The sequence below is a fragment of the Canis lupus genome, chromosome 25 (assembly GCF_003254725.2).
Source record: "Canis lupus dingo isolate Sandy chromosome 25, ASM325472v2, whole genome shotgun sequence".
In the NCBI taxonomy this organism is placed as follows: domain Eukaryota; kingdom Metazoa; phylum Chordata; class Mammalia; order Carnivora; family Canidae; genus Canis; species Canis lupus.
The window spans coordinates 34,784,878-34,800,759 of record NC_064267.1 but is presented as its reverse complement, the minus strand read 5'-3'; the positions used below and the strand labels follow the sequence as shown (position 1 = coordinate 34,800,759).

At 38.3% G+C, this 15,882-nt stretch overlaps 2 protein-coding genes across 9 annotated transcripts in view; both read left to right on the top strand.

Moving 5' to 3' along the window:
- Nucleotides 1-14,808, top strand: part of PPP3CC (protein phosphatase 3 catalytic subunit gamma) — a 110,723-nt gene extending 95,915 nt beyond the window's left edge. For 5 of the 8 annotated variants that reach the window (XM_035717186.2, XM_025463132.3, XM_035717181.2 and 2 more), the window contains 4 exons: nt 347-428; nt 1,019-1,116; nt 7,487-7,516; nt 8,660-14,808. In XM_035717186.2, the coding sequence (XP_035573079.2) occupies nt 347-428; nt 1,019-1,116; nt 7,487-7,516; nt 8,660-8,886 (437 nt within the window). In that variant the 3' untranslated portion in view covers nt 8,887-14,808. The remainder of the gene's footprint in view (nt 1-346; nt 429-1,018; nt 1,117-7,486; nt 7,517-8,659) is intronic. The other 3 variants (XM_049100939.1, XM_049100938.1, XM_049100937.1) reach the window with 1 other exon arrangement.
- Nucleotides 14,119-15,882, top strand: part of SORBS3 (sorbin and SH3 domain containing 3) — a 27,898-nt gene continuing 26,134 nt past the window's right edge. The window contains exon 1 of the mRNA XM_049100930.1: nt 14,119-14,248. Coding sequence (XP_048956887.1) covers nt 14,232-14,248 — 17 coding nt within the window. The 5' untranslated portion in view covers nt 14,119-14,231. The remainder of the gene's footprint in view (nt 14,249-15,882) is intronic.

The window sequence follows — 15,882 nt, the reverse complement described above, 5'->3', positions numbered from 1 at the left end:
CAGAAGAGATCTTTGCTGTAGCAGCTGTCTTTGTTGACATGTGTATGTTTCATTCTTTGCTGTGCTCTGCATTTCAGAGGCCACAAAGAAGTCCCTGCCTCTCGTAGGTCCATCCAGTCTGTCTTTGTTGTGACCCTTCCATTTTTTCATCGTTTGCCCCCTTAGGTTGTTTTTTTCTCTTGCTCCTTAGAACTTTCTGGGATTTTTGTTTGTCTAAACAAACTTAGGCCCTGATTTCCTTTTCTAAAACAACCATTTCTTTAACTTAGAAAGAGACTTCATCCTGCATTTTTATCATCTAACCTGTTAACACATTCTTTTAACTCACTGATTCTTTGTATTGAAGGAGGCACTACAGTTCGAAAGGAGATCATCAAGAATAAAATCAGAGCCATTGGGAAGATGGCACGGGTCTTTTCAATTCTGCGGTAAGGATAAATCTGTCATTACAATGTGGGATCAAGGCATTTTGAGAGACAATTAGAAGTTGATTTCAGGACAGTTTTTTTTAGAATTGGAGTTTGGTATGATTGGATAGGTCTTCAGAGCTGAGTGCACACTGAATCTAACCAATATGTTAAAGTGACTAGAAATGTTTTGGCAAACATTCATTGGGCACAAGCTTAGATGTAGTGAATGCAGTGACTTACTGTGGATTCTTGGAGCCAGATTGCTTGTGTTCACATCCTGGCTCGACCTCTTCTTAGCTATGATTTTGAGCCTCAGTTTCCTTGTCTATAAAAGTGTGATAATAACAAGACCTGCTTTACAGTTATTAGGAGGATTAAATGGGATGATATATGGGAAACATTTAAATAGTTCCTGGCTATTGAACCTGCTGGTTGTTTAAAATTGGAATATTTACAGAAAGCATCTTTTTCTTTGGGTCAGGGAAGGGGTAGGAAGAAGGAGAACCTGTCCTCTATCTCTGTGCATCTTAACTTCCCTTCTAGTATCTTTGAACTGCTGAGTGGTAGACATCCTGGCATTAATGTAGGGCTTTCACCTTCCTTTGCAGGGAAGAGAGTGAGAGTGTGCTGACTCTTAAGGGCCTGACTCCTACAGGGACACTCCCTCTAGGTGTCCTCTCAGGAGGAAAGCAGACTATTGAGACAGGTGAGTATGAGAAATACTCCTTTCATGGAAGATGTGCTCCCATTACCCAGCAGTCAACAGAAAATTTAAAATTAGGGCTTCTTTCAATAAATGATATTAGAGCAATTGGATATCCATGTGAGGGGAAAGTGAATCTTAACTCTTATCTCTATATACAAAAATTAACTCAAAATGAATTATAACTTAAACATAAAAGATAAAACAATAAAACTCCCAGAAAAAAATATGGAGAGTATTGAAGTAGATAAAGAGTCCTTAGGGCACAAAAAGTAGTAACCTTAAAAGAAAAAAAAATCAATTAAATTTCATTAAAACTGAGAATTTCTATTCACAAAAATATATGATTAAGAAAGGGAAAAGGCAAGCCATTAACCGAGGGAAGATTTTTTGCAATATGTCTGTCTGACAAAGGGCTTAAATTCAGAATCTATAAAGAACTATAAACTCAAGAAGAAAAATACAACTACACTTTATGCTTCACAAAAGAGGGTATCAAAATGGCCAGAGAGCATATGAAAAGATGCTTAATATAGTTACTCATCTGGGAAATAGACATTAAAACCACAGTGAGATACCATTATATTCAGCAAAATGGCTAAAATTAAAAATTCTAGGGCAGCCCTGGTAACCCAGCCGTTTAGCGCTGCCTTCAGTCCAGGGTGTGATCCTGGAGACCCAGGATCGAGTCCCATGTCGGGCTCCCTGCATGGAGCCTGTTTCTCCCTCTACCTGTGTCTCTGCCTCTCTCTGTGTGTCTCTCATGAGTAAATAAATAAAATCTTAAAAAAAAAATTCTAACAATACCAAGTGTTGGTGAATTTGTGGAGAATAGAACTATATACATTGCTGCTGGGCATGTAAATTGGTTCAACCACTTTGGAAAACTGTTGGGCAATAAAGCAAAACATTATCGTACCCTAAAACCCAGCAATCCCAGACCTCGTATATCAAGGAGAAATAAGTGCATATGTCCACCAAAGGAATTGCATAAGAATGTTCACCATAGCTTTATTCATAATAGCCCCAAATGGGGAAAAACCTAAATGTTCATCAATAGCAGCATAGATAAATGTGTTCTGTTTATACAATGGAATATTACACATCAATGAAAAAAATTATAGATACATGCAAAAACATGGTTGAATCTCACAAATGTTATGGTAAACTAAAAAAGCTAGGCACAAAAGGGCACAGACTGTGTAATTTATAGGATGTTCAAGAATAGACAAACTAGGGGCACCTGGGTGGCTCAATTGGTTAAGCATCTGCCTTCAGCTCATGTCATGATCCCAGGGTCCTGATTGAGCCACATGTCGGGCTCCCTGCTCAGTGGGGAGCCTGCTTCTGCCTCTGCCTCTGCCTCTGCCTCTGCCTCTGACCCTCCTTTTGCTGGTACTCTCTCTTGCTCTGTCTCAAATAAATAAAATCTTTAAACAAAAAAAGAAAGGGGGCAGCCTGGGTGGCTCAGCAGTTTAGCACCGCCTTCAGCCCAGGGCCTGATCCTGGAGATCTGGGATTGAGTCCCATGTTGAGCTCCCTGCATGGAGCCTGCTTCTCCCTCTCCCTGTGTCTCTGACTCTGTGTGTGTGTGTGTGTGTGTGTGTGTGTGTGTGTGTGTGTCTCATGAATAAATAAATAAATAAAATCTTAAAAAAAAAAAAAAGGAAAAGAAAAAGAAAGAATAAGCAAACTAGCCAAATGGTAATAGAAGCAGAATGACACTCTGTTGGGAGAATATTGACTCAGAAGAAGCAGAGGGGACTCCTGGAGTAGTGGCGATGCTGTATATTTCACTACCTGGGTAGTAGTTACATAAGTGTATTTTTTTTTAATTTTTTTTTTTATTTATTTATGATAGTCACAGAGAGAGAGAGAGAGAGAGGCAGAGACATAGGCAGAGGGAGAAGCAGGCTCCATGCACCGGGAGCCCGATGTGGGATTCGATCCCGGGTCTCCAGGATCGCGCCCTGGGCCAAAGGCAGGTGCTAAACCGCTGCACCACCCAGGGATCCCTACATAAGTGTATTCATACACAAAAACGTATAGATATTGGTGCACATGATATGTCTCATGTATTTTTTTTTAAGATTTATTTATTTTAAAGAGAGAGAGAGCACTTGAGCCAGGGGATGGGTAGAGGGAAAGGGAGAGAGAGAATCTCAAGCAGACTCCCTGATGAGCATGGAGCCCATCTGGGGCTCGATCTCATGCCTAACTGAGATCATGATCCGAGTGGAAATCAAGAGTTAGACACTCAACTGACTGAGCCACGTAGACACCCCACTTAATGTCTTATTTTGGGGTGTTAGAATTTCTCAGAGAGGGAGTTTGCCTCTGCCTGCCAGCCATATCCTATTCCAGTGTCACAGTCACCTACCTATCCAGTCAGTGTCAGTACTAAAAAGCTTATGGATGCTGACTTGTAAGGAGAGGGCTTTATGGAACCCTGCAATGAAGAGATCAATGTTTGTCAGAATAGACATAGATGTGGTCAAGCAAGGCAACTAATTCTAGGCACAAAAACTGGAGTTGAAGCATTCACAACTTAAACTAGACTTTCACTGCTTTTATTGGCCCCTTATTTTATTACATTGTTTGTCTTTTTTTTTTCCTTGTCATACCATTACTTATAGGAATCCTTTGCTTTTTGTGGAAAATCCACTGATATTAATAGGAACAAGCCCCTTTTTCCCCTTTCCTTTTATAGGATTGAATTGCTCCTTCTCTTTCAAATTAAATACTGGAATATTAGAGTTCAACTATTTGGAAGGAGGAATGAACATTTTCTCCTTGGAAGTACATAACTATTTTCTTAATTTCTTTAGTTTCATAGAAAGGATCAGTAAACTACTTCAGGTTGAAATTTTTTCTCTCAAACAAATGTGCAGTTTCTTATAAACAAAATACTTCCATTACTTTGTTTGGTAGTTAGTCATGGGAGCTACTCTGAGAGTACTTCTGACGAGGCAGGTTGGAATTAGTAGGAAACACCATGGATAAGGAAAAAGGGAATGTCTATATCCTTACTTGAAAAATTTTAGAAACTTGCTGATCCACAAAGTTGTTGTTTTAATCTGCACCTTGAAAGACCAAATCTGGGATGAATAATGAAGAGAATTGTATAAATGTGCTATTTGGAGATTTGTTTATAATCTTTGGTCTGCCTTTTGTTCTCAGTCCCAAGTATATAGTTTCTCTTCATTCCTAATTGGAATATGAGTGTTTTAATAAAAATAGCATTTTTATTGATACTTTTGAAATTGATAGATGTCTTCAGGAATGCATTAAGAACAAAACTAAAGTTGGAGCCAGCTTTTTAGAGCTTCTTATGTCTCATTGATTGACAGAAACTGAATTTATTTTGTCGTTTTCCCATCACTCAGTTTTACAGGTTCATTGGCAAACTGGAGCATTAGCTAAAAAAGACCTTTTATTGTTCTGGTAACTCTACTTGGAGAGCTTTCAACCAACAATATCCCATATGGCCTTATGGGATTCATTCATTTATGTCTTAGCTTGTTCCAAGAGGGATTTGAGTAAGTTACAGTGTACATATAACACAGTGAAGTAAAATAAATATGCTTGGAATTAGAGCACAAAGGAAAACAAACAAACAAAAAGCCAATAGATAGTCACAGATTTTACTCCCAAGCTTCCTAGTACCGAAATAAAGAGGAGTGCCAAGAACTGAATGAGATTCACAAAGACCGTAAAATAAGAAACAAGTGGGTGATAAATTGGACTACATCAAAATTAACATTTGTGCTACAAATGAAACCATCATCAAGAAAGTGAAAAGACAGGACGCCTGGTTGGCTTAGTGATTGAGCATCTGCCTTTGGCTCATGGCGTGATCCCAGGGCCCTGGGATCGAGTTCTGCATTAGACTCCCTGCAGGGAGCCTGCTTTTCCCTCTGCTGATGTCTCTGCCTCTCTCTGTGTCTCTCACAAAAAAGTCTTTTAAAAAAGAAAGTGAAAAGACAACCCATAGAATCGGTGGAAATATTTACAAATCATACATTTGATAAGGGACTGATATCTAGAAAACAGAAAAGAACTCTTATAATTGAATAATAAAAAGACAACCCAATTAAAAAATGAGTAAAAAAAGTTGAATAGACATTTTTCCAAAGACATGCAACTAGCCAACAAGCATGGGAAAAGTTGCTCAACATCATTAGATATTAAGGAAACACATCCAAACAACAATGAGATACCACTACATACCACACCCAGGATGGCTGTGATCACAAAGACAGATAGTAACAGGTGTTGGTGAGAATGTAGAGAAATTGAGACCTTCTGGTACCCTGCTGGTAGAAATGTGAAATGGTGAAGTATTTTGGAAACCAATCTGGCAGTTCCTTAGATCAGTAAACATCAGTTAACCTTATGACCAACCGTTCCACTTGTAGTTGTATACCCCCCAAAATGAAAATGTATCCACACAAAGACTTGTTCACAGCAGCATTTTTCATTAGAGCCAGTAGGTGGAAATGGCCCAGATGTCCATCACCTAATAAGGTGGCTATTCACACAACAGCATACTGTTCAGTCATAAAAAGGAAGGAATTACTGGTACATGCTTCAACATGACTAAACCTTAAAAACATTGTCATTTTCCCATCATTACGCTAAGTGAAAGAAGCCAGTCACCAAAATCACCCTCTGTGCAATTGCATTTATGTGAAATGTCCAGAGCAGGCAAATGTGCAGAGACAGAAAGTTGATTATTGGTTGGCTCAAGGATTAAGGGGAAGGGATATTTGGGGTGATGAAAATGTTTTAACCATAGATTGTGGTGATGGTTATACAACTCTAAATATATTAAATCATTGAACTGTACACTTTAAACAAGTGAATTTTATGGTATGTGAATTATATTTCAGTAAAGAAATATAATAAATATATATAAATTAAATATAAATAAACCAGTTTCTCAGGTTTTTTTGTGACTGTTTCTTATAATGCCCCTTAATGCAGGCTAGTATCTTAAAACTCCGTGCAAAAAGTAATTCTAGAAGGACTCAAAACAGTGTAATACTAGTACACATTTTACCACATAGCTTTTAAACTCTAATTAGACCAACAACCTGTATACAATTTCAGGCTGTGCTTTGTTCTTCCACTTTGTAGCAGTAGCAGCAGTGATGTACTGCTTGAAGGCACTATCATTTTCTTGTAAAAGTTTATTTGTTCTATTCCAGGAGATTAGGAAGCGTGTGACATTGCTTTACCACAGGCCCACATACGGTGGACAAATTCAAGCACTTGATAAGTTGATTCCAAGTTTCCATTTTTCACATTGTGACAGGAGGTTAATTGTCAGTCCTCCCAGTTTCTCCTCTCTTGTTGTTATATAAAACCTCAGAAACAGCAAGCTATACTGCTCATTATTTTTCCCTGACTTCTTGTAAAAATTTGTTACTGAAGGAACTGAGAGGGTTCCTCTAATAGGATCTTTCTTGCTACAACCTGTAACCTTTTCATATACTAGGGTTTTTACTGTTTTAAAAAGATGATGCAAGGAAGTTTACCTCCTGGCACTAATTTTTAAATTGCTTCCTTTCCCATCACTGAAGGAGAAGGCTCTCTTAGTAATTGACCCACTCTTCTGCACAGTGAATGGAAGCCATGTATGGGTTGGAAATGTCACCTTCTGCTAGATCTCTAATCCCAAATGGTACATGAATTTGTATCCGGTATTGAGTAGTTTTATGTCTTTGCCAGTTTAGTATTCTACCCCTGGACAAGAAATAACCACTTACTTATAACCCATTTTTCTCTCCTTCCAAATGCTAGTCTGTTATTCAAAGGCCATTCTCTTTTTATTAGGTAATTAAAAAGGACAGTTGGACCCTACCCTACATAAATTGCTTAAGAGCAGTAAGAAGTAGTCTTAAATGACCATTTTGAATAGGACCCAGCAACAGCTCATTGAATACCATCTGAGCTGTTAGAAACTAAAGAACAGTTGTAATATTAAATTACTTGACTCAACTTATTTTGATATGTGAACGTCAAGATGTAAATTAGCAGCTGGCTATTTAAAAATGAGGAAAGCAACATAACTCTTGGTTTCTTATAGTCAGCTTGACTGACCTGTTGTCTTAGCTATAGATGCTATTAGCTAAAAAAGTTCCCATGCCACCTGAAATGTTAAAAAGTATCAGAACTCTCCCCATTTCACATTTTCTCCCCAATTTAGTTTTTTGTAGTAATCCTCACTTCTCTAACTAGTTGACTTTTATTATGGATGGGAATAGGCTGAGGTGGGAGCCTGGGATGTCTGTGCTGGCAGCAATGCTGTTGGTTTACTCACTCTTTTTCTGTCTTCATTTTTGCATGCCACTGCTCCTGCCTCTTACAGCCACAGTAGAAGCGGTAGAGGCCCGGGAAGGTATGGCCATATTCCTATGATAGATGTGATCATGTGTCTGTCTACTAGTTTTAAGAGCTTTGTCAACATCTGAAATCTTCTATTATTGCATCACCAGAAATGTAACAGTGAGAAAAGGAATAAATATTTCTAGGCATGCTCACAAAGTGTTTCCTTTATGTCCTGTATTTATGTTAATTTAAATTACCCTCTCCACAGCTAAAGGCCTCTCTGGGCTCTATCAGTTTTAATGCAATGGCTGAAGCTTAAGCAACTGGTCATGAGGAATCAGGTAGTTTAATCCTGTAGCCCTTCCATAGAGAAGTGACTTCTGTGTGATCACTAGAGACTCAAACAGGTCAGCCTCTTTATCTAATGATTCTGAGGGATATCCAGAGCAGAGACACAATTGGACAAGGATTTAGTTTGATTCATTTCTGAGGTTGCCCTAAGGCAGTTAGGCTAAATTATCTGTTTCTATGAAAACAAATTTCAAGTAACAGATCATCTATGAATCCAATAATGGAAATCATTGGGATTGATAAACTTGTGTTATTAATTTCATTGTTTTGTTAAGTAAGGTGGGTTCAAAATAGGAATGCCTTTCCTTGGTGATACAAAAGTTCAACTAGAAGGAAGATATCCAGAAGCTCTTTTTTAGATGCCTTTTAACTTATATTCAGCCCCTGGTTGTGCAAGAGAAAAAGCTGTCCTTCTAAACAAAAAGATGAGCTCTTTTTTTTACTTTTTTTGTGGTCAATATGGTGTTTGTGCTAAAGTCAACTACTCTGTTGAACTTGTTCTATTATTCTAGTGTTGTCTCTTCTCTTACATTAAGCATATTTCAGGCCCATAAGAAACTCTTTCTCAAATGTATTGAGGTTAAGAATGAACTTAGCCATTTGTCAGGTATACTTAGACCATGATTAATTGTATTGAGCTTCTGTGAAAATTAACTTTCTCAGTTTCGATGGCCTTATCAGCCTTAGGGAAGCAGTAGCTTCAGATGAGGCTGATTCAAATCAAGTCTTGCATATTACTTTCACCAGACATGTGCTCCAACCCTTCTTTGGTTTTCTCTACGAGGTTGCTGTATGCTAAAAAAACTTTAAGCTTGTTGCTTTGTTGTCTAATCAAGCTCCTCCCTTTCCTGTTTTTCTGTAGCCATCAGAGGGTTTTCGCTTCAGCACAGGATCCGGAGTTTTGAAGAAGCCCGAGGCCTGGACCGAATTAACGAACGGATGCCACCCCGAAAAGACAGCCAGTACCCTGATGGGCCAGTGAAATTGGTGGCTGCTGCACAACCCAATGCTGCGCATAGGAGTGATAGGGGGAGAAGAGCCAATAATGACACAGAGCCCTGCTGTGGCACAGGTGGATCCAAAACCTAAGAACGAATTTTATTAATTTATTATTGGAAAACAAAACAAAACAACTTTAACAACTTAAACCTGGAGGTGCATTCATAGTTCACTCTGCATTTATGCTGTAAGAAAGGTGACCATTTTATAAATTGTTTTTAATTTATGTTTAATATATATATAAAAAATACATGTTTTCCTTTTTTCCCCCTAATTTTTAGGAACTGATCTGATTGTCTGATACATATGTGAAGTCTTGTGCTACAAAGGGGACCTTCCCCTAATAAAAGGGCCTTGGAAACCTCCACCCTGGGTTTCTGACTTGAACTAGCCAGCCTTTTCTCTTGTTCTTTTGGAAGGTGATATCTTTCATTTCAGACTAATAAGACTTTTTCAAACACAAGAAGGTGTTTTTCTTTTCCCTTTCTATGGGGTGCCATTGAAAAGATTGTTCAGATTTCAGTGGCTAAAACTTCTCTTCTTATGGAAAACTTGATTAGAGTAGAACTTCTAAGTGAATAACCCAAATCCAGTGATTTGAAGGCCAAGGAGAATGTTTTCCATATAACCTACTTTCTTTTGGACTCTCAGTTCTTTTAATATGTTCTAGTAAAACAAAATAAAAAGCAATGAGGGATTTTCTTAAAATTACTCAAAATTTCTTCTTCCAACCGTGGGCATAATTGGTTTAAACTTCCCTTAGAACTTGGGAGGTTTCTTAACTGTTCCCAAATCCTTTTGCTTTGATTTTTGAAGCCCAGGTGATTTACCCAACTGCAAAGGAAGCTACGTATCTAAATATTTTATAAATGCCCTCTGTAGAACTTTTGACAGTAAGAGGTATTTATGTCCTTCTGTGCAATTGCATCAGCTGTTGTATCTGTTCTCCCCATTGTCCTTCTATTTTTCTATGTCAGCGTTTCAAAACTGATTAGAGTAGAATGATCCTCTTGATCCCCTTATGAATTCGAAGTCTTTCTAAAGGGCATTGGATGATGAGGATTTCCTATTTTCTGTATTTCCTATTTTCTGTAATTACTGGGATGTTTCTCCATCTTTAAACACTCATTAGGTTGAACTGTATGTCAGTCTCCATTAGCATATTTTGGAATACAAAAAGTATTCAGACACAGTGTTTGAATAGCCTTCTCTTACTTTTTCAAGTAACAACCAGTGAGGCAAAGAAATTTTGGTGATCCTTGGGCTCCCATTTTTGGTTTAGTCTGGTGACAAGTGCCATGTCATAATACTCACTGGTCAGCTTTGCAGTGAATGTGCATGTCTGGGCAATACTACACCAAAGTGATTATTAACAAAATTCTTAATATCATTTGGGATGTAGGAGTCCAGCATTGAAGCAAGTATCTCAGACAGTAATACTTAATGTTGTAAGCTTTAAGGACACCAGAAACCTTTCTCAAAAAACAAAAACAAAAACAAAAAACAAAACAAAAAATCCACACCATTTCACTAAAATAATGAGGATTTAGCCCATCTATCTCTGTTTTCCTATACCTTTTGCTATCAGTTCCCAATTTATGACAGAGATCAAAGCATTTTAGGGCTTGGAATCTGGTGACATGTATTGCTCTGTCAATAATAAAAAGATAGGAAGGAGATGGAGGAAGGAGATAGAAGACCTCTTACTGGCTTATGAGTAAAACCTGTGAAAGGAGGGAGCTAAAGCCATGAGTAGTTATCTTTTACCGATCATCATTTATTTATACTCAAAGAGGGAATTCATCACCTGAATAGCCTCATGCTCCTCCCTCCCCCAGTCCCACTATAGAAAGGACCACTGTTTTGGAAATCTCACCTAATATGAAGGTCAGTCCACATGACAGATTTGATGGATGGGAGTCCCCATCCCTTTCTCCTTTTCTCCTAGCTGAGGCTGTTATACATACATAACCTGCAGGTAGAAACCACTTTTAAGGGCTTCAATCAGCAGGCAAGTACAATGAAATAGTTATTGAAAATCTCTACAAGCAAAAAAATACTGTTCTAGTAAAAAGGATAGTTATTTAGGAATGTCTTCATATCTTCTCAAAAACAACTTATACAGTAAAGCAAGTCTTCTTGACAGGCCTGGCAAAAGACCTGTAAATACAGAGAACAAACTGAGGGTTGCCAGCAGGAGGGAGGGGAGTGAGGGATGGGCAGAATGGGTGAAGGCAAGAGGGAGATACAGGCCTCCAGTTATGAAGTAAATAAGTCATGGGAACAAAGGCACAGGATAAGGAGTACAGTCAATGATACCATAATAACAATGTAACAGGCCAAAATGGTAGCTACACTTGGGGTAAACATAGCATAATGTATTATCTTGTCATATTACTTAACTTGTATATCTGAAATGTAACATGTGTCAACTATACTCCAAGGAGGAAAAAAAAAAAAAAAGGGATGTATTTTACAGGTACCCTGTTAGCTGTTAAGGGATCAGCCAGAAAGATAGGAAGTGATGATTCAAGAAAGTAAGAGTGAGTTTATAACAAAGTGACAAGGAAGTTAGGTTTGAAAATTCAAATTCTGTTGAGTTCTAAAGGCAAAGATATTTCTTAGTTCTGTAGAAAGTTGGGGTGTGTGTTTCAACAGTTTAGAAAATTGCGTATAAATGTGTGTCTGTGTGATACAGGTAGCTTCTGAAAGTAAGACCAACAATCTATACTTTCATCTGTATTTGCACCTATGACTCAAGATGGGTTTAGAAGGCCTGAGCCTTGAGGATCTATCTACCTACCAGATAGATTATGATAGGTCTATCACTATCTAGATATCTATAGATTACATCTATGGATAGTGATATCTATAGATAGTGGTAACAGACTGTGATAAAGTGATAGTAATAAAGACTGATAACAGTACTTTTTCTTCACTTTAGGCTTCATTGGAGGGTTTGTTTGTTTTCAAAGATTTTATTTATTTATTCATGAGAGACACAGAGAGAGAAGCAGAGATAGGCAGAAGGAGAAGCAGGCTCCATGCAGGGAGCCTGATGTAGGACTCGATCCTGGGACTCCAAGATCACACCCTGAGCCAAAGGCAGACGCTCAGCCACTGAGCCACTCAGGCATCCCTTACATTGGAGGGTATTTAATATGTTTTCAAATATTTTAATCTAAACAGTAGCTCCCAAGATGGCTGGTTACCTGTTCTGGGTTTCCCTTAGGCCATCATTTCAAACACTTTAACTGCTGTCAGAGCTCTGCTGTATCTCCATTTTCAAAGCCTCTTCTATTTTATTAAATCTTACCCCCACATGTTTTAAAGATACTAAAAATACTTTTCTCTTGTTCTCTACTTTAAGATCCATAGAGACCTTATTTTCTTCAATTCCTCTCATCTAGGAGGGAAAAAACCCACTTCTTACATCCGTTCCCTAGACATGTTGGAGGACATGTCTATTTTACTGAAATATAATAAGTTTTTGTATATTTTACTGAAATATCATTTAAAAACTGATGCTTCCCAAGGACCAGTTTTTCTGACTTTTTTTTACATCTGCATCATAGGAAATTTCAAACTGATCAGATGACTTTTTTTTTTAATAAAAATGTAAAAACTCATCTAACACAAGCTTAAAATATACATCCTTTTTAAATCTCTGTGTTCTGAATATTTAGAGCTAAAACAACCCAATAAGCCAAGGGTGTGTGTGCGTGTATGTTTAATGGCATGCTAAAACAAAAGCAGCCTCAGTTTTCTTTTAAAACCTCAAGGCAAACACTTGGTTAATAAGGACAGACATTGCTGTTTCACTGGCCTTTTGTGACTGGATACTGACCTGCAAACTGCAAAGTGAAAATTGTGAATTGCCCTCCGATGGGCTTGATCTGGCTCCTTGTGCAGGGGTAGAAGAATCAGACTCTCTGGGAATATCAGTATTTCTCCTATACTTCTATCTATATTTACATTGTCTTTTCTGTTCCTACACAAACAGTTGCAATTCAGTGAAGCAAGTTCTTGTCAATAGCAGACAGACATCCTAATAACTTATCCTAATAACTTAGGTATGACTTCCTGACACTGTTCAAAATAGGAAAAGAAAAATCCTTTTATTTGTTTTGCCAACAGAATATTATTATTCAATGTCATTAAGGAGCAAGGGTGGGATTTCTTAAAATCGGATAACTTTGGGGCCTTTCGGCTTTGTCATTGTCCCATATATCCTCTTCTCAGTAATTTTAAAATACAAAGTTTGAGGCAGCTGCTCTTCATAAGAAAAATAATATAAACCATGCTTACATGATATATAGCTGGGCTTACATGGTCATTACTAAAGAGTCTGTCCAGCCTCTCAGAAGGAATAAGGCTAAAATCGCTTCCCTCCACCCTCCTGTTTTATGTATATAGTGTAGCTGATTGCCAGAATTTTTGACTATTTTATCTATAAATATAAAATTCAAGCTCTTTAGAATTAACTAAGTTAAAATGGTTTAGGAAGAACTTGCCCCAGATTGACTAATTTATAAACTTTTTCTTCATATTAATTATCAGGTTTTTTCTCCAGTTTTTATATTGAAAATTATTTCTGAACCCATAAAGACTTGTTAAGACATCACTCTAGAATCCCCAATATTTATTGTAGTTGTTATAGTAACAGTGGAACCTAAGTGTTTTTCAGACATTATTCAGCTTTTTATACCTAGGCAGAAACAATTTCAGAGGAAAGGTAAACCCACAGCCCCAGTTTGGGAATGAGGTTCCAATTTCCTAAATCATTTGTGGTTATAGTGATGGATACCATCTTGTTTGGCACCTGGTCCACATCTTTCCCAAAGCCTCTATAAGAGGGAGTAGAGGGCAGCCTGGGAGACCTCATCAAGAGCCAGAGGAGGGTCTGAATGACCTGGAGGGTAGTTCCAAAGCACTATGTTGCTACAATTCCTCTTCAGCAGTAGTGTGATCAAACACTCATAGGAAAGTCAGAAGAAAGAGCAGATGTGTATAGAGGAAGAAAGTTGTGTAGTCGAAAAACAGGGCTGTTACTCTTGAGTTGTGCAGAGAACTGTGTTAACAGTAGAGCTTTGTGCCGTTGCCAGAGTGTGAAAGAGGGAACCTGTGTTACTCTGAGACTCATCACCTGCCCTGCCTATGTCTAGCCAGCCAAAGTGAATGGGGCCAGGCTTAGCTGCCTTCATCTATGCAGTCACAAAGGTAAAGATGATACTGGCGAGGATATTCCCTCCCGGGAGGCCTTGGCCTCACGCCCCAGCAACCTTGGCAAGACTTGCTAAATAACACCTTTGTCTGGGACAGGGTTATGCATCTTCCCCTCTTCTACACCCTCATGACAAGTCAAGGTGGCTTAAGATCAAGAAGCAAGGACAATGAATGTGGACCATCCCTCTGAGCAACTCTAAAGTAGGGCCATGCACACGGCCTTCCTGTAAGTTCTTGCCCCGATCCCGTTCACTTCCTTAACATAGCTGTTTCCAAATAACATTTTGTGGGGGTTTTTTTGCATGTTAAACTGAAAGTGCATGTAATAGGGAGGAAGCCTACCATAGATTTTGATTTGCGGCAATAAAGATAGTTTTTTTGTGTCAGAGAACCTTTTTGAAGATGTCATCATGAATGCCTTACTTTTCCTTTCTCAGCGCACTGTGACCAATAGTATTTTTCCCAATGGAAATGTTAGCAGGCATTTTCCAAGAAAGCATCCCAGTTTTGCTTCCTAAATGAGGTGGTCAGACATAAATTAGCTGGTAATGTCATTTTTTAAAAGGCCTTTCTGAATGATGGATCATTTGCCTATGCTGAGAGATTATTTGCTTTATCTTGCTTTTGGTTATGTGAAAGAAAATGGTGGAAATGTTATTTACTGGCAGAAATTAACAAGTCTTTTTTGTGATCAAGAAATTAATTTGTTAAAACTTTCTTATTGTAAATTGGAAGTCATCTTAAAAAAAAAAAACACTGTTAAAATTAAATGATAACCTTATTGGCTTCCTGTGTCTTTATTTCCTTTATTTCCTGGTAGAGGCACTTATATTTGGCTCTTACCCGTTTAATAATTCCATAAATCAAAGGAAAGTCTGGTGTTTGATGTCTGGTCTCTGATAAAGGAATCTCCTCACAATAAAAAAGACCTCTTCTTTCCCTTACCTCTTCAGCCCTTTCTTGAGTTTTAAATAGGCTCTGGTGACTGCAGTGTTGCCTCTCCCACTCAGAATCTACTGCCTTGCCCCACCCTCTTCCCCCGGCACTCTGCCTACCACTAACTCATGCTCCAGTCCCAGCTCCTCCTGTGGCTTTTCTGGCAGAGGCCACTACTTGTAGGAAAGGAAGAAAGAATGGAATGTCTTTCTTCTTTAGTTTTTATCTATCTTACAAAAGATAAAAATAATTTTTATTATAGTAACTTAGTAATTGCAGATGATCCTAATAATAGGCATGAGTTCTATCTTGGGAAAAGTCACAGGAGCCAGAGAGGCATGGACTATGGGGCTGGACTGACAAGAAAAGGAAGTATAAGACCAGCCTTTTGATTCCTCCCCAAAGTAAAAATAGCATGAGGTGCTGTGGATTCACAAGGTAAAATAAGTAGAGGATTGAGAGGAGAGAAAGCACCCAGGGTCCTTAGGACAAATATATCAGAGGATTTTATCAGTTCTGGCAGAAGAGGCCAGACATCAGGCCTCTTAAATCCAGGCCTTGCCAGGCCTGAGTAAGGTAATTTCACTGCAAGTATAGCCACAGCAAGGGCCACAGAGCAATTTACAGGCCAGAATACAAGCCCAGCTTCCTAATTTCAAATAAGCTGGGTATGCATTTTGGGATCTTTGTTATCCAAATAGTGTCCTGACTTGGCAATGTCCTTATACCTCAGCTAAACCATCAGTAAAATGAGGCAATGTTTGCCCTTATTTCCAGAACTGTGAAAAAAGTTATTTAAAATCCTGGAAATTAAGAACTAAAGTGCAAACTCATATTTACCTCCCATTACGTGTAGATTCAATCTCTACCTTCTTGCCTGCTGTATGTAATTATATGGTCTTCCTGGGTTTTCTATTGTGACAT